The 26,064-nt window shown below is 45.0% G+C and overlaps 1 protein-coding gene across 4 annotated transcripts in view; it reads left to right on the top strand.

Annotated features, from left to right (window-relative positions):
- LOC143923523 (caspase recruitment domain-containing protein 8-like) overlaps positions 1 to 24,704 on the top strand; it is a 124,797-nt gene extending 100,093 nt beyond the window's left edge. For 3 of the 4 annotated variants that reach the window (XM_077447246.1, XM_077447245.1, XM_077447244.1), the window contains 2 exons: positions 3,429 to 3,709; positions 21,786 to 24,704. In XM_077447246.1, coding sequence (XP_077303372.1) covers positions 3,429 to 3,709; positions 21,786 to 21,837 — 333 coding nt within the window. In that variant the 3' untranslated portion in view covers positions 21,838 to 24,704. The remainder of the gene's footprint in view (positions 1 to 3,428; positions 3,710 to 21,785) is intronic. The other variant, XM_077447247.1, reaches the window with a different exon arrangement.
- Positions 24,705 to 26,064: the final 1,360 nt, after the last annotated feature.

The raw sequence follows: 26,064 nt of genomic DNA, 5'->3' as shown, positions 1-26,064 counted from the left end.
GCAGATGCAGATTTCCAGGACTGGACTAACAAATGTTTATAGTGAAAGGAAACTGGTGGTTCCTATTAAATTAAAAATGGGCCATTAGCATGCATCACAGTTGAACCTCCCAGTCACCCGGGGGGGGCGGGGGGTGGGGGGCAAACAAAGAGCCTAACATGGACAAAAGTTAATAACTTGGGAGGGGGGGCGCTTACTCTGCCTGTAAAGTGGTGCATCTGTAGCATGTATCCAAAATGCGGCTTCAAAGATGTACGGCTTTAGAGAAAAGTTGCAAATCTACATTGCAGCTGAAAGATTTTAACACAAAACAAAAAATAGTCTGACCCCCCCCCCCCCCCCCCAATACATACAAGGTCATTGGGTCTGTTAAGGCTTAATATGAGAACCCCCACCACAGGAAAAATCCCATCCCAAACAAAAAAAAATATTGTGCCCCTACCACACACTAACAAACCCCTAGCCAAACACACAGCAAGCTAGCCCATGAAAGAGGGGTCGATGCTTGGGGGCAGGAGGGGCTCAGACACCCCAAAAGTCAAGCACCTAGTTCCTATCTTCAGGGAGACAAGGGCCTCTTCCACACAACCCTATTCTGGGGTTGTGGGGGCCTGCAGACAGGGGGCTTTATGGGACATGGAAAGCCCTTTTAAACTAGTGGGTACAAGGTGCTTTGTGGTTGGTATTGGGTGCCCATTCAACCCACGCAATTGCATTTACGTTGCTTGACACTTACTAAGATTTTGGCCGCGCAATGAACAAATGCATTTGAACGAGCGCAAGAGCCACATGCGCAGTGCTTACATTGATTTCACGCAGTTCTAAACGTACTTGCAGGCACAGCAGGCTTGCTCTGAAAAAGTTACTTTCTCATTCTATTTTGTGCATATTTGTTACTTGGGCAGTTGTTACTAAGCTTCCTCACATCACCGCATAATATTGGCACCTCCATCTTCTGTTAATATTGAATTGAAGATGCCGTGCGCCATGTCCATAGTGGCGCACAGATTGCATTCTCCCGTGTGCCGAGATCGCTATAGTAAATGAGGGATTTGTGCTCTGTTCCCGGCGCACCGTTCTGTAAATATGAAAATGTGCGTTGCGCCTCTACTGATGGCGCGCGGCTTTCGTAAATCATTCCCAAAGTGTTCGTCGTTTGGGTCTGAACTTTTGCAATGTTCGAGAGTTCTGGTGTGAACTGAACTGGGGGGGTGTTTGACCCATCTTTAGTGACATTACCCTCCTCTAAGTGCTCTAAGACAAAAGCGGGCGCAAAGTCAGTATAACAGCTTACTTTATTTATACCCCAGGTGTTATTTTTTTATTTTTTGCAGTGTTTTAACCTGGGTGGCCACATAAAATAAGTGAACCTTGCTATTTTAGTTCAAGGCCCACTTTGAAAGTAATTGGTAGAAATTATACATTTTCTTTTATTAAGTATTTAAAAAAAATAAGGTGCATTTTAGTAAACAGATATTTCTGAAATATTGAACATAAAATTACATTTCCTGTCATCATATGGAACTGCAGGCCCCTATTCACATTTAGCAAGCTACTGTTAACTGATCTGCTGAAAAATAAACACTGCTGTTGCAGAATTTAGTAGCTGAAGATCGCTTGATTCCCCCCCCCCCTCCTTTCTGATTGTTCTCTTAACTTGGAGCCATGCAGAAGTTCAGACTTATGCCCCGTAAACACGATCAGATTTTCCGACAACAAATGTTGGATGTGAGCTTGTTGGCGGAAAGTCCGACCATGTGTGTGTATACTCCATCGAATATTTGTTGGCTAGCAGGTTCTCAAATATTCTGCCAACAAATTTTTGTTGTCGGACTTTCCGATCGTGTGTACACAAGTCCGTCGCACAAAAGTCCACGCATGCTCGGAATCAAGTACGAGCCGGAAGCACTCAGTCTTATAAAACTCCATTCGTAATGGAGATATCACATGGCTATTGAATTTCCTTTTTATCGACTCGCCCTACGTCTTGTACGTCACTATGTTCGTAATTGTTGGCCAACATTTGTGTGACCGTGTGTATGCAAGACAAGTTGGAGCCAATAGCCTTCTAACAAAATTCCACAGTTTTGTTGTCGGAAAGTCCAATGGTGTGTACGGGGCAAAAAAGAGTCTGAAGGCAAACAGCTCCTGTGGTCTTCTCAATGTTCTGTGAAATCAGTGTCATGGGTACAACGTTTGTTAAATGTACTGTATTTTAATTTTTTTTTATATATATAGTGCATAGTGAAAAAGTCAAATAAAAACATAAAATAGACTTTCAAACCATTATTAGTTCCATTTAAAAAGCTACTATCCATTTTCTGTTTCTATAATTACTTTTACCCAGTTATGAACACTTTCATTGTTATTTTTTTCTGTACATTTGTCTAAGGCTGCTTTCACACTGAGGCGAGAGCAGCGTCGGCGGTAAAGCGCCGCTATTTTTAGCGGCGCTTTACCGTCGTTTTAGCGGCGGTGTGCGGGCGCTAGCGGGGTGGTTTTAACCCCCGCTAGCGGCCGAAAAGGGGTTAAACCCGCCCGCAAAGCGCCGCTGCAGCGGCGCTTTGCCGGCGGTATTGCCGCGGTGTCCCATTGATTTCAATGGGTAGCAGCGGTATAGGAGCGGTGAATACACCACTCCTTCACCGCTGCAAAGATGCGGCTGGCAGGACTTTTTTCACCGTCCTGCCAGCGCATCGCTCCAGTGTGAAAGCCCTCCGGCTTTCACACTGGAGTTAAAGGGGCCGGTTTTTTTCAGGCGTTACACAGGCGCTATTTTTAGCGCTGTAACGCCTGAATACCGCCCCAGTGTGAAAGCAGCCTTATATATAACTAAAGAGTGCCTGTTCCAGAACTGGTTAGATGGTTGAGCAGAGTATAGCATGCAGGTAGCAGGGAACATATGTAGTGTGGATAAGGGGCAAGCTTGGTGTTATAAAGACCCGGGGGGGGGGGAGGTGCTGGAAAGAGGGGGGGAGCAGTAGGGAGCTGGTTTGGGGGAATCTGACCTGGGGGTAAACTGGTAGAGAATAATATTAGGCAGGGGAAGGAGAGGGAGGTGGGCCACAGGTAGACCTTGTAAAGATAGGAGGTAAGGTGCTTTGCCTGAGTGGAATGCTATACTGTTCCTGGCAGGAAGTGGGTGGCAGGGGATGGTGCTATGAGCAGTGCAAGGTATATGGGAGGAAAGGGAATGACTTGGGGATTTGTGTTTTATAAAATTTTCCACACCACATTGCACAGTGGGCACAATAATACAGATGTACTGGGATGGTGCATTATGGTGCCAATTAGAATAAGTAGCACCAGATCAAACAAACGCATAACAAGAGTTGTCATGCATTGCAGTAAAACACAAAGTAAAGTACATATTATAGAACCACAGTGCTGTGAATGAGCTCTCAACTTTCTGTACACACTGCTTACAGGAAAAAGTGGTTTCCCCCCAACTCACTCTAAAGGAAAAAGTTCTAAAGACGCTTCAAGAGATAAAGCAAGAACAATTTGAAAACTTCAAAATGCGTCTGAAGGATGAAGAATTTCTTAACAGAAACCACTATGACTCAATGAGGACCTCAGAACTGGAGAACAAGAACAGAATGGAGGTGTCGGAACTTCTCATAAGGCGCTACACAAAAGAACGAGCATTGCCTCTAACTATTCTTGTGCTGGAAGGAATTGGTGAGAAACAACTTGCAAAGAACCTCAGGTTAGTAATAAAAGACGGAACTATAATGAATTGTAAAGTATGATCTATGATATACACAAATTCCATCAAATGAAAAATTGTTACAAAGGATTAAACTATAATACAATTGAATTAGGCAGGGCTGTGTGAGGGGTCAGTACAGGAATAGTAGATATACAGGACGGGATGGAGGTGTAGTGACGGCTCTGTGTGAGGGGTCAGTATAGGAATAGTAGATATACAGGGCGGGGTGGAGGTGTAGTGACAGCGCTGTGTGAGGGGTCCGTACAGGAATAGTAGATATACAGGACGGGATGGAGGTGTAGTGACGGCGCTGTGTGAGGGGTCAGTATAGGAATAGTAGATATACAGGGCGGGATGGAGGTGTAGTGACAGCGCTGTGTGAGGGGTCCATACAGGAATAGTAGATATACAGGACGGGATGGAGGTGTAGTGACGGCGCTGTGTGAGGGGTCAGTATAGGAATAGTAGATATACAGGGAGGGGTGGAGGTGTAGTGACAGCGCTGTGTGAGGGGTCTGTACAGGAATAGTAGATATACAGGACGGGATGGAGGTGTAGTGACAGCGCTGTGTGAGGGATCAGTACAGGAATAGTAGATATACAGGGCGGGATGGAGGTGTAGTGACGGCGCTGTGTGAGGGATCAGTACGGGAATAGTAGATATACAGGGCGGGATGGAGGTGTAGTGACAGCGCTGTGTGAGGGGTCAGTACAGGATTAGTAGATATACAGGACGGGGTGGAGGTGTAGTGACGGCGCTGTGTGAGGGGTCAGTACAGGAATAGCAGATATACAGGAGGGGATGGGGGTGTAGTGACGGCGCTGTTTGAGGGGTCAGTACAGGAATAGTAGATATACAGGAGGGGATGGAGGTGTAGTGACGGCGCTGTTTGAGGGGTCAGTACAGGAATAGTAGATACAGTATACAGGGCAGGATGGAGGTGTAGTGACGGTGCTGTGTGAGAGGTCAGTACAGGAATAGTAGATATACAAGAGGGGATGGGGGTGTAGTGACGGCTCTGTTTGAGGGGTCAGTACAGGAATAGTAGATATACAGGAGGGGATGGAGGTGTAGTGACGGCGCTGTTTGAGGGGTCAGTACAGAAAATTCATGTTAGGCTTACCGGTAACTTATTTTTGATTAATCTTTCAGGCCAGCATATGAGAGAACCTAGCTCCTCCTCCTCATGCAGGAAACACACCCAGCATAGACTTTAAATTGGAGACCTCTCCTCACAGTCCTCAGTTGTCGAAAAGTACCTCCGGCCCATCTGAAAAACATAAGCACAACAGCATAAACAATATCAGGGTGGGCAATTATTACTTGAGAGGATCAATGAGAATTTACCCCCTCAGGGCAAGACCACTGCTTGCAAAGCCTTCCTGTCGAAGGCCTGCTTCCCAGCTAAGAATGAATCCAGTCTGTAATGGCACACAAAAGTGGGCATGCGTGACCACGTCACTGCTTTACAAATTTGTTCCGGGTAGCATAGGCTTTCTCTGCCCATGTGGCTGCTAGCGCTCTTTTAGATTGAGCATGAACACCCAATGGTGGATTGAGATCCAAAAGTAAATAAGCTGATTCAATTGCAATTCTTAGCCATCTGACAATGGATCCTTTAGTGGTTTCCTGCCCTTTTTTGGTTCCAGCAAACAAAAGGAAAAAATATTCAGAAATCCTGAGTAGTTTAGTTAATTCTAAATAGCATAAAACGATTCAAAGAATGAAAACGGCTTTCCTTTTCCCCTAATGGGTCCAGACAAAACGTTGGCAAAACAATATCTTGAGAACGATGATACACTGACTCTACCTTTGGGAGGAAGGCCAGGTCAGTTTTCAGCAAAATCCTGTCTGGATAAATCATTAAGAATGGCTCTCTGACTGAAAAACGATATAGATCATTAACCCTGTGTACGAAAGAGACTGCAATTAGTAGAACTGTCTTTAAAGTAACATACTGTACTTTAAGGTTGCAGTGTCCAGAGGTTCAAAAAGGAGACTTGTTTAGAGCTTGTAGGACTACTGAGAGATCCCATTGGGGAAAAGTTCTACCTTTAACTGGTCTAGAATGGGACAAAGCCTTTAAGAAATATACATTTGCAAAAAAAAGTATGTGAACCCTTTTGGAATGATATGGATTTCTGTACAAATTCATAAAATATGATCTGATCTTCATCTAAGTCACAACAATAGACAATCACAGTCTGCTTAAACTAATAACACACAAAAAATTAGATGTTACCATGTTTTTATTGAACACACCATGTAAACATTCACAGTGCAGGTGGAAAACGTATGTGAACCCCTAGACTAATGAGATCTTCAAGAGCTATTTGGAGTGAGGTGTCAGCCAACTGGAGTCCAATCAATGACATGAGATTGGAGGTGTTGGTTACAGCTGCCCTGCCCTATAAAAAAAACACACACCAGTTCTGGGTTTGCTTTTCACAAGAAGCATTGCCTGATGTGAATGATGCCTCACACAAAAGAGCTCTCAGAAGACCTACGATTAAGAATTGTTGACTTGCATTAAGCTGGAAAGGGTTATAAAAGTGTCTCGAAAAGCCTTGCTGTTCATCAGTCCACAGTAAGACAAATTGTCTATAAATGAAGAAAGTTCAGCACTCTCACTAGGAGTGGGCATCCTGTAAACATGACTGCAAGAGCACAGTGCAGACTAGACTTGTGCACAATGGAAAATTTAGTTTAGTTTCGGTTTGTTGTCATTCGTAAAATACATCATTTCGTTCTGTTTTATTCGTTATGTTACGTTAATACGTTTTCGGATAATGCGTTATTATTCGTAGAGTGACGATATTCGTTATACTGAATCTCGAATCATGTCGTATTCATTTGTTATATGCGCTATAATTTCGTTCATATTCACTGAAATTCGATATTTATGTATGTATATACATTCGTGATAATGATTCGTAGTTTGGAAAGTCGTTTGTTTATTGAATCTTTTAACACACACAATGACAACGTCTCTTCTCCTCGGTTTAAATACAATACAACACCCTTCTCGCTCAGTTCTCAGGAATGCACTTTGCCAGTACTCCAACCTCCGGCACAAAATTAATCAGCTGATTGGACTATAAGATTTACTTTGAGCTGACCTTTTGTTTCATTAGATCTTTAAAGAATTACCGAATCATGTCGAATTCATTAGTTATATTCGCTATAATTTCTTTTGTATTCGTTGTAATTAGTTATTTTTTAATTTCGGATGCATCTGTATGTCCGAAAGATGCAAAATGCGGCCGAATTTTGATTCGTTACGAAACGAATTGCACAAGCCTAGTGCAGACTGCTCAATGAGGTGAAGAAGAATCCCAGAGTGTCAGCTAACGACTTACAAAAGTCTCTGGCTTATGCTAACATCCCTGTTAGCTAATAAACGATACGTAAAACACTAAACAAGAATGGATTTCATGGGAGGATACCACAGAGGAAGCCACTGCTGTCCAAAAAAAACATTGCTGCACGTTTACAGTTTGCACAAGAGCACCTGGATGTTCCAAAGCAGTACTGGTAAAATATTCTGTGGACAGAAGAAACCAAAGTTGAGTTGTTTGGAAGAAACATACAACACTATGTGTGGAGAAAAAGAGGCACAGCAGACCAACATCAAAACCTCATCCCAACTGTGAAGTATGGTGGTGGAAGCATCATGGTTTGGGGCTGCTTTGCTGCGTCAGGGCCTGGATGGATTGCTCTCATTGAAGGAAAAATAAATTCAAGTTTATCAAGACTTTTTGCAAGAGAACTTAAGGCCATCTGTCCACCAGCTGAAGCTCAACAGAAGATGGTGTTGCAACAGGACAACGACCCAAAGCATAGAAGTAAATCAACAGAATGGCTTAAACAGGAGAAAATACGCCTTCTGGAGTGGCCCAGTCAGAGTCCTGACCTCAACCCGATTGAGATGCTGTGGCATGACCTCAAGAAAGCGATTCACACCAGACATCCCAAGAATATTGCTGAACTGAAACAGTTCTGTTAAGAGGAATGGTCAAGAATTACTCCTGACCGTTGTGCACGTCTGATCTGCAACTACAGGAAGCATTTGGTTGAAGTTATTGCTGCCAAAAGAGGTTCAACCAGTTATTAAATCCAAGGGTTCACATACTTTTTTCCACCTGCACTGTGAATGTTTACATGGTGTGTTCAATAAAAACATGGTAACTTTTAATTATTTGTGTGTTATTAGTTTAACCAGTTGCCGACCGCCGCACGCCGATGTACGTCGGCAGAATGGCACGGGCAGGCATAAGGGCTTACATGTACGTCCCTTGCCTCCCGCGGGTCGGGGGCCCGATCGGGCCCCCGCCCGGTGCCTGCGGCGGTCGGTTTTCGTCCGGGAGCGATCCGGGACGAGGGGGCGGCCATTCATTCATGGCCACCCCCTCGCGATCGCTCCCGACGAATAGAAATCCCCCGTGACATCACTTCCTCTCCTGTAATGTAAACACAGGAGAGGAAGTGATGTATTCTCTCCTCCGTGTCGGTATTTTTCGTTCCGACACGGAGGAGAGCGGATCGGTGAGTTGCACCAACACTCTACACACACAGTAGAACATGCCAGGCACACTCACACCCCCCCTTTAGCCCCCGATCACCCCCCCAATTACCCCTGCCCCCCAGTCACAGTGACACCAATGTCATTTTATTTATTTTTTTTGCATTGGTGTCATTTGTGACTGTAATAACTGTTAGGGCAGTTAGAGTTAGCCCCCTTTAGTTCTAATGTACCCCCCTAACCCCCCCAATAAAGGTTTAACCCCGTGATCACCCCCCGTCGCCAGTGTCACTAAGGCTGGGTTCACATTGCAGCGGTTTATGAGAACGAATGTGATTCGCACCGCACTGCAGTGCAAATCACATCCGATCTCTGTGCGATTCGAGTTCAGCCATTCGCCGCACCCGCCGCACCCGCCGCAAATTCGCACGGGACCCTTTTTTTGGCCCGCAGCAGAATCGGATCGCATGGGTGTTCACACCATGCGATCCGAGTTTGCAGATCGCACTGCGATATGCGAACTGATCTGGGGGTGTCAGTAACATTTCACTGACACTCCCAGCAGTTCGCATAGGGCAGTGTGAACTGCCGCCGGGAGGCATGCGATGCGGGAACCCGCCGCGGATTCGCGGCGTTTCCGCATCGCTCCAGTGTGAACCCAGCCTAATAAGCGATCATTTTTCTGATCGCCGTATTAGTGTCACAGGTGACGCTAGTTAGGCAGGTAGGTATTTAGGTTCGCCGCAGCTTTTTATAGCGCCAGGGACCCCCATATACTACCGCATAAAGCCCCCTGATTGCCCCCTAGTTAACCCTTTCACCAGTGATCACCATATAACTGTTACAGGTGACGCTGGTTGGTTAGTTATTTTTTTATAGTTTCAGGGCACCCGCCATTTATTACCTAATAAAGGTTTAACCCCCTGATCACCCGGCGGGTGTCATTTGTGACTAATAACTGTTAGGGCAGTTAGGGTTAGCCCCCTTTAGTTCTAAGGTACCCCCCTAACCCCCCCAATAAAGGTTTAACCCCGTGATCACCCCCCGTCGCCAGTGTCACTAAGGCTGGGTTCACATTGCAGCGGTTTATGAGAACGGATGTGATTCGCACCGCACTGCAGTGCAAATCACATCCGATCTCTGTGCGATTCGAGTTCAGCCATTCGCCGCACCCGCCGCACCCGCCACACCCGCCGCAAATTCGCACGGGACCCTTTTTTTGGCCCGCAGCAGAATCGGATCGCATGGGTGTTCACACCATGCGATCCGAGTTTGCAGATCGCACTGCGATATGCGAACTGATCTGGGGGTGTCAGTAACATTTCACTGACACTCCCAGCAGTTCGCATAGGGCAGTGTGAACTGCCGCCGAGAGGCATGCGATGCGGGAACCCGCCGCGCATTCGTGGCGTTCCCGCATCGCTCCAGTGTGAACCCAGCCTAATAAGCGATCGTTTTTCTGATCGCTGTATTAGTGTCACAGGTGACGCTAGTTAGGCAGGTAGGTATTTAGGTTCGCTGCAGCTTTTTATAGCGCCAGGGACCCCCATATACTACCGCATAAAGCCCCCTGATTGCCCCCTAGTTAACCCTTTCACCAGTGATCACCATATAACTGTTACAGGTGACGCTGGTTGGTTAGTTATTTTTTTATAGTTTCAGGGCACCCGCCATTTATTACCTAGTCTCACTAGTGTACCCCTAAATTTAGGGGTGTCTACTTTCCAAAATGGGGTCATTTGGGGGGGGGGGTTTGTGCCATCTTGGCATTTTATGGCCTTCAAAACTGTAACGCCCTTAGAAAGCCTGAAGGCGGTGCTTGGTTTTCGGGGCCCCGTACGCGGCTAGGCTCCCAAAAAGTCCCACATATGTGGTATCCCCGTACTCAGGAGAAGCAGCAGAATTTATTTTGGGGTGTCATTTCACATATGCCCATGGCATGCGTGAGCAATATATCATTTAGTGACAACTTTGTGAAAAAAAAAAAAAAAAGTTTGTAATTTTCCCGCAACTTGTGGCAAAATATAAAATATTCCATGGACTCAACATGCCTCTCAGCAAATAGCTTGGGGTGTCTACTTTCTAAAATGGGGTCATTTGTGGGGGTTTTGTGCCATCTTGGCATTTTATGGCCTTCAAAACTGTAATAGGTAGTGAGAAGTGAACTCAAAAATTTACGCCCTTAGAAAGCCTGAAGGCGGTGCTTGGTTTTCGGGGCCCCGTACGCGGCTAGGCTCCCAAAAAGTCCCACATATGTGGTATCCCCGTACTCAGGAGAAGCAGCAGAATTTATTTTGGGGTGTCATTTCACATATGCCCATGGCATGCATGAGCAATATATCATTTAGTGACAACTTTGTGAAAAAAAAAAAAAAAAAAAAAAAGTTTGTAATTTTCCCGCAACTTGTGGCAAAATATAAAATATTCCATGAACTCAACATGCCTCTCAGCAAATAGCTTGGGGTGTCTACTTTCTAAAATGGGGTCATTTGTGGGGGTTTTGTGCCATCTTGGCATTTTATGGCCTTCAAAACTGTAATAGGTAGTGAGAAGTGAACTCAAAAATTTACGCCCTTAGAAAGCCTGAAGGCGGTGCTTGGTTTTCGGGGCCCCGTACGCGGCTAGGCTCCCAAAAAGTCCCACATATGTGGTATCCCCGTACTCAGGAGAAGCAGCAGAATTTATTTTGGGGTGTCATTTCACATACGCCCATAGCATGTGTGAGCAATATATCATTTAGTGACAACTTTGTGTAAAAAAAAAAAAAAATTTTTTTTTTTTGTCATTATTCAATCGCTTGAGGCAAAAAAATAAAATATTCAATGGGCTCAACATGCCTCTTATCAATTTCCTTAGGGGGTCTACTTTCCAAAATGGCGTCATTTGGGGGGGTTTTGTACTGCCCTGCCATTTTAGCACCTCAAGAAATGAGATAGGCAGTCGTAAACTAAAAGCTGCGTAAATTCCAGAAAACGTACCTTAGTTTGTAGATGTGACAACTTTTGCGCAAACCAATAAATATACAATTATTGACTTTTTTTTTACCAAAGACATGTGGCTGAATACATTTTGGCCTAAATGTATGACTAAAATTGAGTTTATTGGATTTTTCTAATAACAAAAAGTAGAAAATATCATTTTTTTTCAAAATTTGCGGTCTTTTTACGTTTATATCGCAAAAAATAAAAATCGCAGAGGCAATCAAATACCATCAAAAGAAAGCTCTATTTGTGGGAAGAAAAGGACGCAAATTTTGTTTGGGTACAACATTGCATGACCGCGCAATTACCAGTTAAAGCAGCGCAGTGCCAAAGTGTAAAAAGACCTCTGGTCATTTACCAGCAAAATGGTCCGGTCTGAAAGTGGTTAAGCAGACTGTGATTGTCTATTGTTGTGTCTAGGGATGAGCTTCGAGTTCGAGTCAAACTCCTGTTCGACTCGAACATTGCCTGTTCAGCGAACAGTGAACAATTTGGGTTGTTTGCGGCAAATTCGAAAAGCCACAGAACACCCTGTACAAGTCTACGGGAGAAATCGAAAGTGCTAATTTTAAAGGCTAAAATGCAAGTTACTGTCCTAAAAAGTGTTTGGGGACCCGGGTCCTGCCCCAGGGGACATGTATCAATGCAAAAAAAGTTTCAAAAACTGCAGTTTTTTTCGGGAGCAGTGATTTTAATAATGATTAAAGTGAAACAATAAAAGTGTAATATTCCTTTAAATTTCATACCTGGGGGTGTGTGTATAGTATGCCTGTGAATGGGGCGCATGTTTCCTGTGCTTAGAACTGTCCCTGCACAAAGTGTCATTTCTGCAGGAAAAAAGTCATTTAAAATCACTCGCGGCTATAATGAATTGTCGGCTCCCGTAATACAAAGAACACTTATTGAAAGTCATTGATAAAAAAATAAAAGCGTGGGGTTCCCCCAAATTCAATTACCAGGCCCTTCAGGTCTGGTATGGATATTAAGGGGAACCCCGCAGCAAATAAAAAAAAATGACGTGGGGTTCCCCCTAAAAATCCATACCAGACACTTTATCCGAGCACGCAACCTGGCAGGCCGCAGGAAAAGAGGGGGGACGAGAGAGCCCCCCCCAACCATTCCAGGCCACATGCCCTCAACATTGGAAGGATGCTTTGGGGTCCCCTCCAAAGCACCATGTCCCCATGTTGATGAGGGCAAGGGCCTCATCCCCACAACCCTGGCCGTTGGTTGTGGGGGTCTGCGGTTGGGGGCTTATCAGAATCTGGAAGTCCCCTTTAACAAGGGGACCCCCAGATCCTGGCTCCCCCCCTGTTTGAAATGGTAAGGGGGTATGTACCCCTACCATTTCACAAAGAAAGTGTAAAAAATAGTTAAATAAGACAAACACACTTTTGAAAAAGTCCTTTATTAAAAATATATTTTTTTTTTAAAGATTCCAGCGGTGGTAATCCACTCTTGCTATCCAGCGATGGATGATCATCTCTCCGGGGTCCAGCGATGGCTGATCTGATCCAGCGACGGGTGATCTCTCCCTCCAGTCCAGCGCATCGTAGTCCATCCATCCTTCCTCTGTCTCCACTGGCGGAGACACTGCGGGGTCCCGGCAGCCTGACATTTCTTATATGAGGAGGGCGGGGCCACCCATCACCTGACCCCGCCCCCTCTGACGCTAGTGAGGAAGCCTGGCTTCCCCAATGACGTATGGGTGAACCCCCCCCCTCTGATGTAACGCAGGTTTCTGCAGTGTCTCCGCCAGTAGAGTCAGAGGAAAGATGGATGGACTGCTCTGCGCTGGACTGGAGGGAGACATCACCCATTGCTGGATCAGATCAGCCATCGCTGGACCCCGGAGAGATGATCATCCGTCGCTGGATAGCAAGAGTAGATTACCACCGCTATATTTTTTATTTTTAATAAAGGACTTTTTCAAAAGTGTGTTTGTCTTATTTAACTATTTTTTACACTTTCTTTGTGAATGGTAGGGGTACTTTTGTACCCCCTTATCATTTCAAATGGGGGGGCTGGGATCTGGGGGTCCCCATGTTAAAGGGGGCTTCCAGATTCTGATAAGCCCCCCACCCGCAGACCCCCACAACCACCGGTCAGGGTTGTGGGGATGAGACCCTTGTCCTCATCAACATGGGGACATGGTGCTTTGGGGGGGACCCCAAAGCATCCTCCCAATGTTGAGGGCATGTGGCCTGGTACGGTTGGGGGGGGGGCGCTCTCTCGTCCCCCTCTCTTTTCCTGTGGCCTGCCAGGTTGCGTGCTTGGATAAAGGGTCTGGTATGAATTTTTAGTGGGAACCCCACGTCATTTTTTTTTTATTTGATGCAGGGTTCCCCTTAATATCCATACCAGACCTGAAGGGTCTGGTAATTGAATTTGGGTGAACCCCACGCTTTTTTTTTATTATTATTATAAATGACTTTCAATGAGTGTTCTCTGTATTACGGGAGCCGACAATTCATTAGAGCCGCGAGTGATTTTAAATTACTTTTTTTCCTGCAGAAATTACACTTTGTGCAGAGACAGTTCTAAGTACAGGAATACTATAGACACCCCCCAGGTATGAAATTTAAAGGAATATTACACTTTTATTGTTTCACTTTAATCATTATTAAAATCACTGCTCCCGAAAAAACGTCAGTTTTTAAAACTTTTTTTTGCATTGATCCATGTCCCCTGGGGCAGGACCCAGGTCTCCGAACACTTTTTAGGACAGTAACTTGCATATTAGCCTTTAAAATTAGCGCTTTCGATTTTGAATGTTTGAGTCCCATAGACTTTAATAGGGTTCTAAAGTTCACACGAAGTTTAGGTCTGTTCGCAGGTTCTGGTGCGAACCAAACCGGGGGGTGTTCGGCTCATCCTTAGTTGTGACTTAGATGAAGATCACATTTTATGACCAATTTGTACAGAAATCCATATCATTCCAAAAGGGTTCACATATTTTTTTTTTGCAACTGTAAAATGTATAATGTATATGATTAAGGGTTCCGAAGCAACAGAGCATTCCAGAAAGACTCCCAAAGCTGCTACCTGGACTGTATGTGTGCTGATCCCTAGTTTCTTGTTTGCTCCTTGTTGAAAAGATTCCAGAACTGAGATAGGATCTTCCTAAGTAGTGATGGACGAACTTCCGACGGGACGTTTCGCGAACGCGGACCGCGAACGAGGCCGATCGTTCGCGAAACCGAACGTTCGCGGCGGGCCCCATTGACTTCAATGGGAGGCGAACGTTTCAAACCTTTAGGTCGAATTTGCAGCCACAGGATAATTATTAGCTGGGCAAACATAGTCCCACCACATGGCCAATGACATAACACATGTATGAGGTGAATTTGGGATCGATAACTACAAGCATTCTTTTTTTATATGGGAAATTGTTCTGACAATTCAGGACTGTGGAGCGCATGAAGGCAATGGAGGAGAGGGAAGGTCAGGGACCAGGGTAGGCAAAGAAGAGGGTGCAGGAGATGATCACCAGCAGCGTGACATACAGCAATGACACATGCACCGTGATAGAGGCATCTGACAACAGCACCGTGATAGAGGGCACTGACATCAGCAGCGTGACATAAAGCATTAACACCAGCACCGTGACATACAGCACTGACAGCAGCACCGTGACAGAGAGCACTGACATCAGAAGCGTGACATACAGCACTGACATCAGCACCGTGATATACAGCACTGACAGCAGCACCGTGATAGAGAGCACTGACATCAGAAGCGTGACATACAGCACTGACATCAGCACCGTGATATACAGCACTGACAGCAGCACCGTGACAGAGAGCACTGACATCAGAAGCGTGACATACAGCACTGACATCAGCACCGTGATATACAGCACTGACAGCAGCACCGTGACAGAGAGCACTGACATCAGAAGCGTGACATACAGCACTGACATCAGCACCGTGATATACAGCACTGACAGCAGCACCGTGACAGAGAGCACTGACATCAGAAGCGTGACATTAAGCACTCACACCAGCACCGTGATATACAGCACTGACAGCAGCACCGTAAGCAGCCCCAGGAGGAAGTCAGCACAGCACAGGGATGGTGTGATCCCCTCATAATAAGAACCCCCAGGTGAAAATCAGCACAGCACAGGGATGGTGTGATCCCCTCATAATAAGAACCCCCAGGAGGAAGTCAGCACAGCACAGGGATGGTGTGATCCCCTCATAATAAGAACCCCCAGGAGGAAGTCAGCACAGCACAGGGATGGTGTGATCCCCTCATAATAAGAACCCCCAAGAGTAAGTCAGCACAGCACAGGGATGGTGTGATCCCCTCATTAATAAGCAGGCCCAGGAGAAACTCAGCACAGCACAGGGATGGTGTGATCACCTCATAATAAGCAGGCCCAGGAGAAACTCAGCACAGCACAGGGATGGTGTGATCCCCTCATAATAAGAACCCCCAGGAGGAAGTCAGCACAGCACAGGGATGGTGTGATCCCCTCATAAGCAGCCCCAGTAGAAATATGACACCGCTCAACCTCTTCAAAGAGGAGCAGTCAGCGGTCAGCAGTGGTGCACCTCAACCCTATCTATTGTGGACCGATAGCGGTCCTTACAGAACAGCAGACTGTACCTCACTCAACCCTATGTACTGTAGCACCCTTCACCAAGTTACCAGTCCTTATAAGGACCTTTGTGGAACAAGTAGGTTGTGTGTGACTGATTAGCAGACTGTACGTCAGTCCCTATACCGCTGAAGGACTGCTGCAGTATAGGGCAGCGGTCAGCAGTGGTGCACCTCAACCCTATCTATTGTGGACCGATAGCGGTCCTTACAGAACAGCAGACTGTACCGCACTCAACCCTATGTACTGTAGCACCCTACACAGACCAAGTTACCAGTCCTGATAAAGAGCTTTGTGGAACAAGTGAGTTGTGACTGATTAGCAGACTGCAGCAGATGGGCAGCAGTCAAGTATAATATTCTTTCTATATTTGGAAGAAAGAATATTATACGTGTACAAGCCTATTACCGTACCACTGATACCAGTCCTGAAAAGAACATTTGTGGAACTAATAGTAACAGCAACTGTTTAAACTGACCCTTACTGCCTAGCACACTGCTTCCTTCCTTTCCCTAGACAAACTGGCAAAACAGAGGAGACTGGAACAATTACTGGTTACTGGAATAGCTCTTTTGTGGACCTGATAGTAACAGCTAATGATGATGATGATGATGATGACTAATCTGGCTGTCGCTAAAATAGCAGCAGACACAGCGCTCTGTCCCTTTCTCTAAACTGACAAAAGACACTCAGGCTGCTGCAACAATCAGTAGCACAGCAAACCTATATACACCTAACACCTATACCAGTCCTGAAAATAACTTTTGTGTACCAAAATAACTAGTGGTTTATCTGTCCCTGCTCCAAACAGCAACCTTTCCCTATAGTGACAGAAGAAAGAATGTAAAATGGCCGCCGGATCGGGTGTATTTATAAGTTAGGGGGAATGTCCAAGTGTCCATGTGCTGTCATGTCTCAATTGGCTGTCCTGTACCCCATGATGGATGTGTCAGCATAGGTCAAAGTTCTTTTACACATTAAACACGTAAGTCCGCCGGGGCGAACAACGCCAATAGTCCGCAAAACGAGCGGACCGCGAACGACCAAAATTCGCCGCGAAACGACCGCTGGGCGAACCGTTCGGCCATCACTATTCCTAAGGCCTTGAATTGGACAGGCACCAAGAGTTGTACTTTTTCCAAACTTTTCCTTTATATAGCCCTCGTAACCTCCTTATGACTTGACAGTAGAGTGTCTACTAAGCGTTGGGAGAAACTTTTCTTCTAGCAGTTGCCTTTCAGAAACCACACAGTGAGGCATAAGTTTTCCACGTGTGGATAACACAGGGGACCTTGTAGCAGCAGGTCCTTCCTGATTGGTAGTGTCTGATACGTCTTGACCACCAAACGGAGGATAGATGAAAACCACTGCCTTTTCGGCCAGAAAGGAGACATGAATATGACTGCCACTCTGTTTGAAATCTTCTTCAGGACCTGCAAAATTAGCTGGAAAGGTGGAAAAGGCATAACGCAGCTGGAAGTCCCATTTTTGAGTGAGAGCATCTGTCCCAACCGCTCCGTCTTCTCTGTTCAGGGAAAAAAAAAGTCAGGTTTTGGCATTCTGCTGGTTCACAAACAGGTCTACTTGCGGCTGACCCCAAACTTGGACTAAGTCGTGAAAGACATCTTGATTTAAGAACCATTCGCCCTATCTCACTTGGTGCCTTCTTAGGAAATCGGCTACCAGGTCAGCAAACCCTTGAGATGAACTGCTGACAAGGATGCCAAATTGACTTCTGCCCAACTCAGAATTTCCTGTGCCAGATTTTGAAGACTCACGCTTTTTGTGCCACTTTGCCTGTTTATATAGGCTACAGCTTTGACATTTGTCTGTGCAGAATTAAACATGATGACCCAGGAGCTTCCGAGAGAAGGCTAAAACTGTTAGAGTGATCGCTTTTAGTTCTCTAGAGTTGGAATAATTTTCCGATTGTAGCCTTGACCACTGTCCCTGTGTCAGATGGCTCCCCAGATGTGCTCCCCAGCCCCAGGAGCTGGCATCTGTGGTGAGGATCCTTCCTACTGGAAAAGACTAAGCCAGGCCGCTTGAGTGTATCTCTTGCTTCCTCCACCACCAAAGGGATCTTTTTACCCTGGTGGGCACTGTCACTGTGATGTCCAGTGAGGCCAAGTCCATACTCCACACTCTCAGGATGAATTGTTGCAGGGGCCTAAAGTGTATTTTTGCCCACTGGACCACTGGCATGGAGGCCGTTTGCTAGTCAAGAGCTGACATGAGGAATCTTGCTGACACCTGCTGATTGCTCTGCAGCAGAGTCAGGGCTGCCCAAATCTTATGCCTTTTCTGTTCTGGCAAGAAGATCTTCTGTTGCGCCAAACAAATGCAAAACCCCAGAAATAGGACTTTCTTGGACAGGGTCAGAATGGATTTTTGCACATTTATGACCCAGCCCAAGCTCTGCAGATGGTTATGGGCCACCTGTAGGTCCTTTCTCAACTGGTCCTCGGAGCTTGCCAGAAACCAAAGATCTAGATATGGAATTACCATGACGCCTCTGAGCCTTAAGGGAGCTACGGCCTCCTCCATCACCTGAATAGGCGGGGGAGGAGGATGACAGGCCAAAAGGCAAAGCCCTGAACTGCAGGTGCTGGAACTGTTGCCCTGAAAAAAAACTTTTTGAGAGTGCTCTCTGATTGGGATGAGGAGATAAGCGTCAATGACATGCAACAGTCTGGAAACATCAGATTTCTGACCGAAAAGATCAAGTCCATCTGGAACTTTTTGTATAGTATCGGATTGTTTAAGGGCTTCAGGTTGAGGATTAAGCAGAATTTCCTGGATGGTGGAAATTCCTGGATGCCATGAAGACCAGGTTCTTCATGGCAAGAGCTTTTACCGGATTTTTTGGAATATCCATCACAAAATACCTTCTTAGTGGAGCCTCTGCAAATTCAATTTCGTACTCCTTGTTGACAGGATTCCGGATGGACCAGCGTGTTATTTTCTCCCACTGTGGAAGGAAAGCCTGTAGTCTTCCCCCCACTGGAAGCAACAAGTAATTGAGACTTCTCGGGCTGTGTAGGAGTATGGAAAAGGACTCCTCCCTTTTCTCTCGCTTTCTGCGACCCCCAGATTTTCCTTTGCCCCTGAGACTTGTCTTCTTGATGCAAATTTCTCTAGGGACGAATAAAACGCTTTGGCATTTGTTTCCTCTTTTTAACAGGAAAATACTTTTTCTTTCATGCCGTGTGGTTTAAGATGGATTCTAAATCTGGCCCAAAGAGGAGGTCTCCTGAAAACGGGATTCCACATAGTCTAACCTTGGAGGCTGAGTCTCCCTACCAGGTCTTATGCCATGAGGCCCTTCTTGCTGAATTAGACAAGGCCGCTGAGCGTGCTGTCATGTGTATGGATTCTGCGGATGCATCCACTATATATCCAACTGCTCTTGCGATTGTAGGGAAAGAATATAAAGTTTCTTCTTTCAGGGTCCCTGCACTAATATGTGCTTTAAGCTGGCTTAACCAGTGTCCTAGATTTCTTAGCATGCATGTGACAGCCTTAGCCGGCTTCAAATTCTCCATTGTGGATTGCCATGTTCTCTTCAGCAACAAATCCATCCTCTTATTCATTGCTTCCTTTTTAGACTTTCCATGTCCTCAAACGCAAAGTCCGTGGTTTTTGAGAATTGGGAGAAGAGGGCATCCAACTTAGGCATTTTGTTCCAAACTGAACTGGAATCTTCCTCAAATGGGAACGTCTTTTGAGAGATTTTGAAAAAAATTGTTTTCTTTTTGGATCCTAGTATTCCTTTTCCATGTCAGAGATAGCTGAATGGACAGGAAAACATTTTACCTTTTGGCCCGCTAAGCCCCAGGTACATTTTATCATGAAGTGAGAGATCCCTTTCCTCCCCCAAATATCTAAGGTGACTTGAATTGCTTTGAGAAGACTGTCTACTTCTTCTAGCGACAATTTATATTTTGATGCTGAGGCATCTATAATCTCTTCCCCATCATCTTCTGAATCCCCTTCAGATTGTGAGGGAAAGGCATCAACCTGTGTTGAGGGAATCCCTGACCCTGCATCAAAGGAAACTGATGACTGTGGTGTGGCTGTGGGATCCAAAGCACACTGGGAGGAAGACCTCAACAAATCTCTAAAAGACTGTAAAGTTGCACACCACTCAGCCTTCATAGAAGCCAAAAAATCACTGGGTGCTGCAGCCGTTTCTTCTCTCATCCATTGCAAAGCATGCAGCGTTCAGCGTGGCTATGTCTCCTGTTCCTGGGATCAGGGAAAGCAATTGCACCAGCCCAGGACCAGACATAGGCACTGACTAGGTCCTCCCCTCTCCCCCTGCATCCAGCGGATGGAACTGATGCTGCACGCCCAGGTGAAAACTCTGCCCTGCCCGGAAATTATATCAATGGCATGCCCCGATGCTGCTGGACACCAAAAAGATGGCCGCCGCCATGCACAAGACATGAGGGGCTGCAGTTTGTCAGTCGTACTGGCTCTCCTCGAACACTGACGGGGGAGAGAGGAGCCGGGAACAGGCTCCCTCACCTGGGACACTGCCTGGAGGACCCTTGCTGCAAAAAAAGTTAAAAAGGTAACCTCTCTCAGGTAGCACCTGAGAGAATGTAGTGCCCACAGTCCCTGTGTGTTCCTACCTGGCCAGAGGAAACACAATAATTGAGGACCGTGGAAACATGATAACTGTCAGACTGAGGTATTTCAGGAAAATATGCATTTTGCAGCCACTAGATATAGGTCAGTGGTTCTCAACATTTCTAATGCCGTGACCCCTTGATAAAATTTCCCAACTTGTGATGACCCCTAACAGTAAAATTATTTTCGTAGCATGGGTTGTCCGCACCAGACAAGTAATTTGCGCCCCTAACCCACGGACATTTAGCACTCCCTGAGTCCCTTCCACTCATACATTATTAAAACCCCTTATGGTACATTTTAAGATGTACCACTCTTTCTCTTTGTTCTTCTTTCTTTCCCTTTTATCTCTCTCTATCCTATTTTCTTGTTTTTTTCCTCATCCCTCTCTCTAGCCGTATTTCTTGTTCTTTCTCTTATTCTTTCTCTCCCTTTTTCTTTGTTCCTCCCCCTCTTTTCCTCTCCCTTCCATGTATTCTCTATTTTTATTCCTTCTCTTACTCCTTTGTGGGGGGGGGGGGGGGGGCAGCAGGGAGTTGGGATGAGTGGCAGTGCTGGCGGGGAGTTGGGATCAGCCATCTTAGGTGCTCTTGATCAAGGTCATCTGCTTATCTGGGAACTGTAGTGGGGAATTTTAATGGTAACTCTAATCACAGGTAGTTTTAGTCACTGTGTCTCCGACTTCATGGTGTCTTGCAGCAGTGATACCTATGCCAAAATCGGGAGATAGGGTCTCCTCCAGCCTCTCCCACTTCACATTCCTCACCAGTCAGCTAACCTCTAGTCTCTGCCCCCCACCCATGCCATGAACAGAATGGGCGGCCGCGGGCTCCAGGGACAGCCCTTCTGGGTGGCCGCGAAAAGGCTGGGAGAGCGGTGCTGGCTTTGGGAACAGCTTAGGATTCTATGACCAAATTGTCATTTGACCCCCAGGTTGAGAACCACTGATGTAGGTGAAGATCATGGGAAATTAACATATTAGGCAAAATGGGGCCAGAATTTTAAGGGCTAGAATAATGCTTGTGAAATTAGTCCAACAAATGTTTATACACAGAACTCTTTTCTCTTCTCTTAGCCTGCCTTTAAGAAGCTGGTTTATGCAGTGCCTCCCATTATTGTCTGTTGTGGGTCTATAGGTCATGGTGAAGGAGTGGACAAGGCATTATGGGGGGGGGGCAATGTCCTCCCACTTGATATGCACCAAAAAATAAACCCATTCATGGTGAATTTGAATATACTGTAGGAGATTCAATTCAGATTTATCACCAAAATCAATTAAATCATGGTTGGTTTCTAGTATTGTTATTTTATACCCTTTTTTTTAACAGAGCTTATCTTGATGCCAAGACATTGGAGAACATTGATGCCAACATCCCGTGAAAGCTCCAAACCATCACAGACCATCATCATTCCCTTGCCATGCCATAAGGACTTCGGGAAACATGGGTGGAATCTGGTTTACATGGATAGAAAATTTGCTTTGTAGCTCTGGGTTTAAATTTATGTAGTGAGACTTTTGCTTGAGTTTGTATGTTCTTCCTATGATTTGTCCAGGTTCTCCGGTTCCTTCCCACAAAACCCAAATGAATGAATCAATTTACTTCCTATCTTGGTTTTAGCATGTGTTGGGAACATGGACATACAAGTCTGTGACTTCCAATATCAAGTTGCGTAACATTTTCCATAAAGAGTGAATCTGTGCAATATGAATTAATCTTATTCAACCATTATCAAGTGAATTCCATGAAAAAAAATTGAACAATCATCAGCACACTATACACAGTCCATTCAATTGTTGGTAGATCTCCAATGTGAAAACAGCAAGCAATACACCCAAGAATAGTGATGAGAAAAGATGTGCCTTCCACCTCCACACACTGCCGCTTACCGATGCCTGTTGATCTCCTATTACAGGAGATCACATTTGCTCCTGGCTTAATATCCAGCCCGGCTCTTTAACCACTTGCCGACCAGCACACGACGATGTACGTCGACAGAATGGCACGGGCAGGAAAATGGGTGTACATATACGTCCCTTTAAATTTGCCGCCCTGCCATCGGGAGCGCGCCCCCGGCGGCGCGCTCCCGCGCTGGTCGGGACCTCCGTGAGTCCGGGCTCGATCGCCGCGGGCATCCCCACGATTGTCTCACGGAGCGGCCAAATGAAGAAATGCCATTGTAAACAGCATTTCTCCATTCTGCCTAGCAACTAGTGACGCTGATCTCTGCTCCATGTGATTGGAGCAGAGATCAGTGTTCACTAAATGAAAGCCCAACCCCCCCACAGTTAGTAACACACCCCTAGGAACACTTAACCCCTACACTGCCACCCACTGGTTAACCCCTTCACTGCCAGTGTCATTTACACAGGAATCACTGCATTTATATAGCGATTACTGTATAAATGACAATGGTCCCAAAACTGTGTCAAAAATGTCCGATGGGTCCCCCACATTGTTGCAGTCACAATAAAAATCGCTGATCACCGCCATTACTAGTAAAAAAAAAAAAAAAAATTAATAAAAATGCTATAAAACTATCCCTATTTTGTAAACGCTATAACTTTTGCGCAAACCAATCAATAATCTCTTATTGCGATTTTTTTTACCAAAAATATGTAGAAGAATACGTATCGGCCTAAACTGAGGGAAAAAAAATGTTTTTTTTATATATTTTTGGGGGATATTTATTATAACAAAAAGTAAAAAATAATGCGTTTTTTTCAAAATTGTCGCTCTATTTTTGTTTATAGCGCAAAAAATAAAAACCGCAGGGGTGATCAAATACCACCAAAAGAAATCTCTATTTGTGGGAAAAAAAGGACGTCAATTTTGTTTGGGAGCCACGTCGCACGACCGCGCAATTGTCAGTTAAAGCGACGCAGTGCCGAATCGCAAAAAGTGGTCTGGTCTTTGACCAGCAAAATGGTCCGGTCTGAAAGTGGTTAAATATGCAGCAAAGGTCACAGCGTCTTCCCAGAAGTTTATCATTCACAGGTACACAGCTGCTTTTCCATACGCATTTCAATTTCACTTTAATCACAGATTTTTCACTTATATCATTTTTTGACAGCGCAGTAATTTTTTATATTTATTTTTTTCTGGATATAAGTCTGTGAGCTCCATCTGGAAACAGGGATTGTCATTTATACTCTTATATTCTGTATAATCTGCTAATGCTATGAAAAAAAAAAAATGAAAAATAAAACATGAAGTATTTCTGAGGAATGTATTTCTTTATCAGAAATCTGTTCCATCAAAGGAACAGATACACACTAGCTAATGTCTATTGTCCTAATATGGGACCAAAAAAATACTTACATGGGATTTTGAATGCTCTAGCGGATTTTAAGCAGGGCCAAGTGATCTTAGCAGGAGATCTAAATTTTGTTATTGATCCTGATCTAGATAGTACGTCACGTGTCCCCCCTCAGGAAATTAAACAACATAGGGCGGCACAGTGGTGTAGTGGTTAGCACTTTCACCTAGGAGTAAGAAGGGTCACTGGTTCGAATCCCAACCACGACACTACCTGGCTGGCTGGAGTTTGCATGTTCTCCCTGTGCCTGTGTGGGTTTCCTCTGGGTACTCCAGTTTCCTCCCACACTCCAAAGACATGCTGGTAGGTTAATTGGATCCTGTCTAAATTGTCCCTAGTATGTGTATGAATGTGAGTTAGGGACCTTAGATTGTAAGCTCCTGGAGGGTAGGGACTGAAGTGAATGTACAATGTATATGTAAAACACTGCGTAAATTGACGGCGCTATATAGTACCTGAAATAAATAAATAAAACATAGATTATTTTAAAAAAAATACATACAGAACAGCTTGTGGATATATGGAGAATAGGTAATCTGATAAAAAAGGATTATACTTATTATTTCTCGGTACATGATATGTATGCGAGACTGGACTATATATTTGTAGATCATGAAACACTGGAAAACGTGGTAGATGTGGAGATAGGAACTATCTCCCCGTCTGACCACGCACATGTGATAGCTAAAATTTGTGAGGGGGAAATGGAGGGTAGAAAAGGCACATGGAGACTCAATGAGGCTCTAATAGAAAATGAGGAAGTAGAGAGAGCTATAAAAATAGAGAGAGAGAACAATATTTTAAAATTAACGACACAATAGATGTGTCTAAAGCAACACTCTGGGAGGCTCATAAGGCCCTGATACGGGGGAAATTAATTTCCATAGGTGCTGGGAAAAAAAAAGAAAGTGAACATAAATTGAATAACATAAAGAAAGAACTATATGAGTAAGGCCCCTTTCACACGGGGTGGATCAGTAATGATCCGCCCCGTGATGATCCGCTCGCTCAGCGGGAATTGCTCCGTTGTCCCCGCTGAGCCGGCGGCGGACAGGGCGGTCTCCGCACACTGTGCAGGGACCGCCCTGTCAGCTCTCCGTTCTCCTCTATGGGGAATCAGATGAGCACAGACCGTCTGTCCGTGTTCATCCGATCCGCACTGCAGACGGATAGAAAAATAGGATTTTCCTCTGTCTGCAGAATCGGACAGTAGCGGAGGCGGACAATAGCGAGTGTCTGCGGATGTTCATCCGCAGACACCCGCTATCCCATAGGGATGCATGTATGTCCTTATTTCATCCGCAAATGGATGGATGAAATACGGACATAATGTCTGCATGTGTGAAAGGGGCCTTAGAGCTAAAACATAAAGAGACATTCAGAAATATACATAAGGAGATCATTAAAAAACGTTTACAATTAAATGATGTGATGGAACAAGAGACAAGAAAAGCATTTAAGAATGTAGCTAAAGAAAGATACATGTGGGGAAACAAGATGGGGAAACATCTGGCAAGGTTATCAAGCGAAAAAAAAACGTTAAACTATATTGAAAGGATCAAAAACGAGTGTGGGGGAATGAAATCTAGAACATCGGAGATAGCAAATGCTTTTAAAACATACTATAGAGCACTATACTCAATTAGAAGTACAGAGACAGGAGATCAGAAGCAGATTAGGAAAGCTAAATAACAAAAATACCTGACTGAAATAAATTTACCTAAAATAACAATAGCAAGTGCCAAGAGATTAGACGAGCCTATTACGGTAGATGAAATTTATAAAGCATTAAAGAAAACCCCTAATGGGAAAAGTCCGGGCCCGGACGGATTTTCAATCAAGTATTATAAGAAATTCAAAGAGCAACTAGCCCCAGAATTGTGTAAATATCTGAATAAAATAGGGGAGAAAGAAGACCTGAGGAAAGATTCGCTGTTGGCAAACATAACGGTTATACCAAAGCCTGGAAAAGACAAATCAATTTGTTCTAACTACAGGCCCATAGCGCTGTTGAACGCTGACACAAAGCTATATGCGAAGGTGTTAGCAACAAGACTGAAAAATCTTATGCCTGAACTAATATACGGGGACCAAGTAGGGTTTGCACCAGGCAGAGAGGGGAGAGACAACAGTTTAAGAACTCTGTTACTCACAGGTAAAGATAAGGAAAATAACCCTCCAATGATATTAATATCAATCGATGCCAAAAAGGCATTCAATCGAGTAGATTGGTGCTTTATGATGGAAACCCTCCAGAACATAGGTTTAGGCCCAAAGATGTTGAAATGG

This window comes from Lithobates pipiens, unplaced genomic scaffold (assembly GCF_037356315.1).
Source record: "Lithobates pipiens isolate NorthernLeopardFrog02 unplaced genomic scaffold, aLitPip1_a1.2 Scaffold_22, whole genome shotgun sequence".
NCBI classification, from domain to species: Eukaryota; Metazoa; Chordata; class Amphibia; order Anura; family Ranidae; genus Lithobates; species Lithobates pipiens.
The sequence above is the reverse complement of the archived record's forward strand: the minus strand, read 5'-3'. Positions and strand labels throughout refer to the sequence as shown.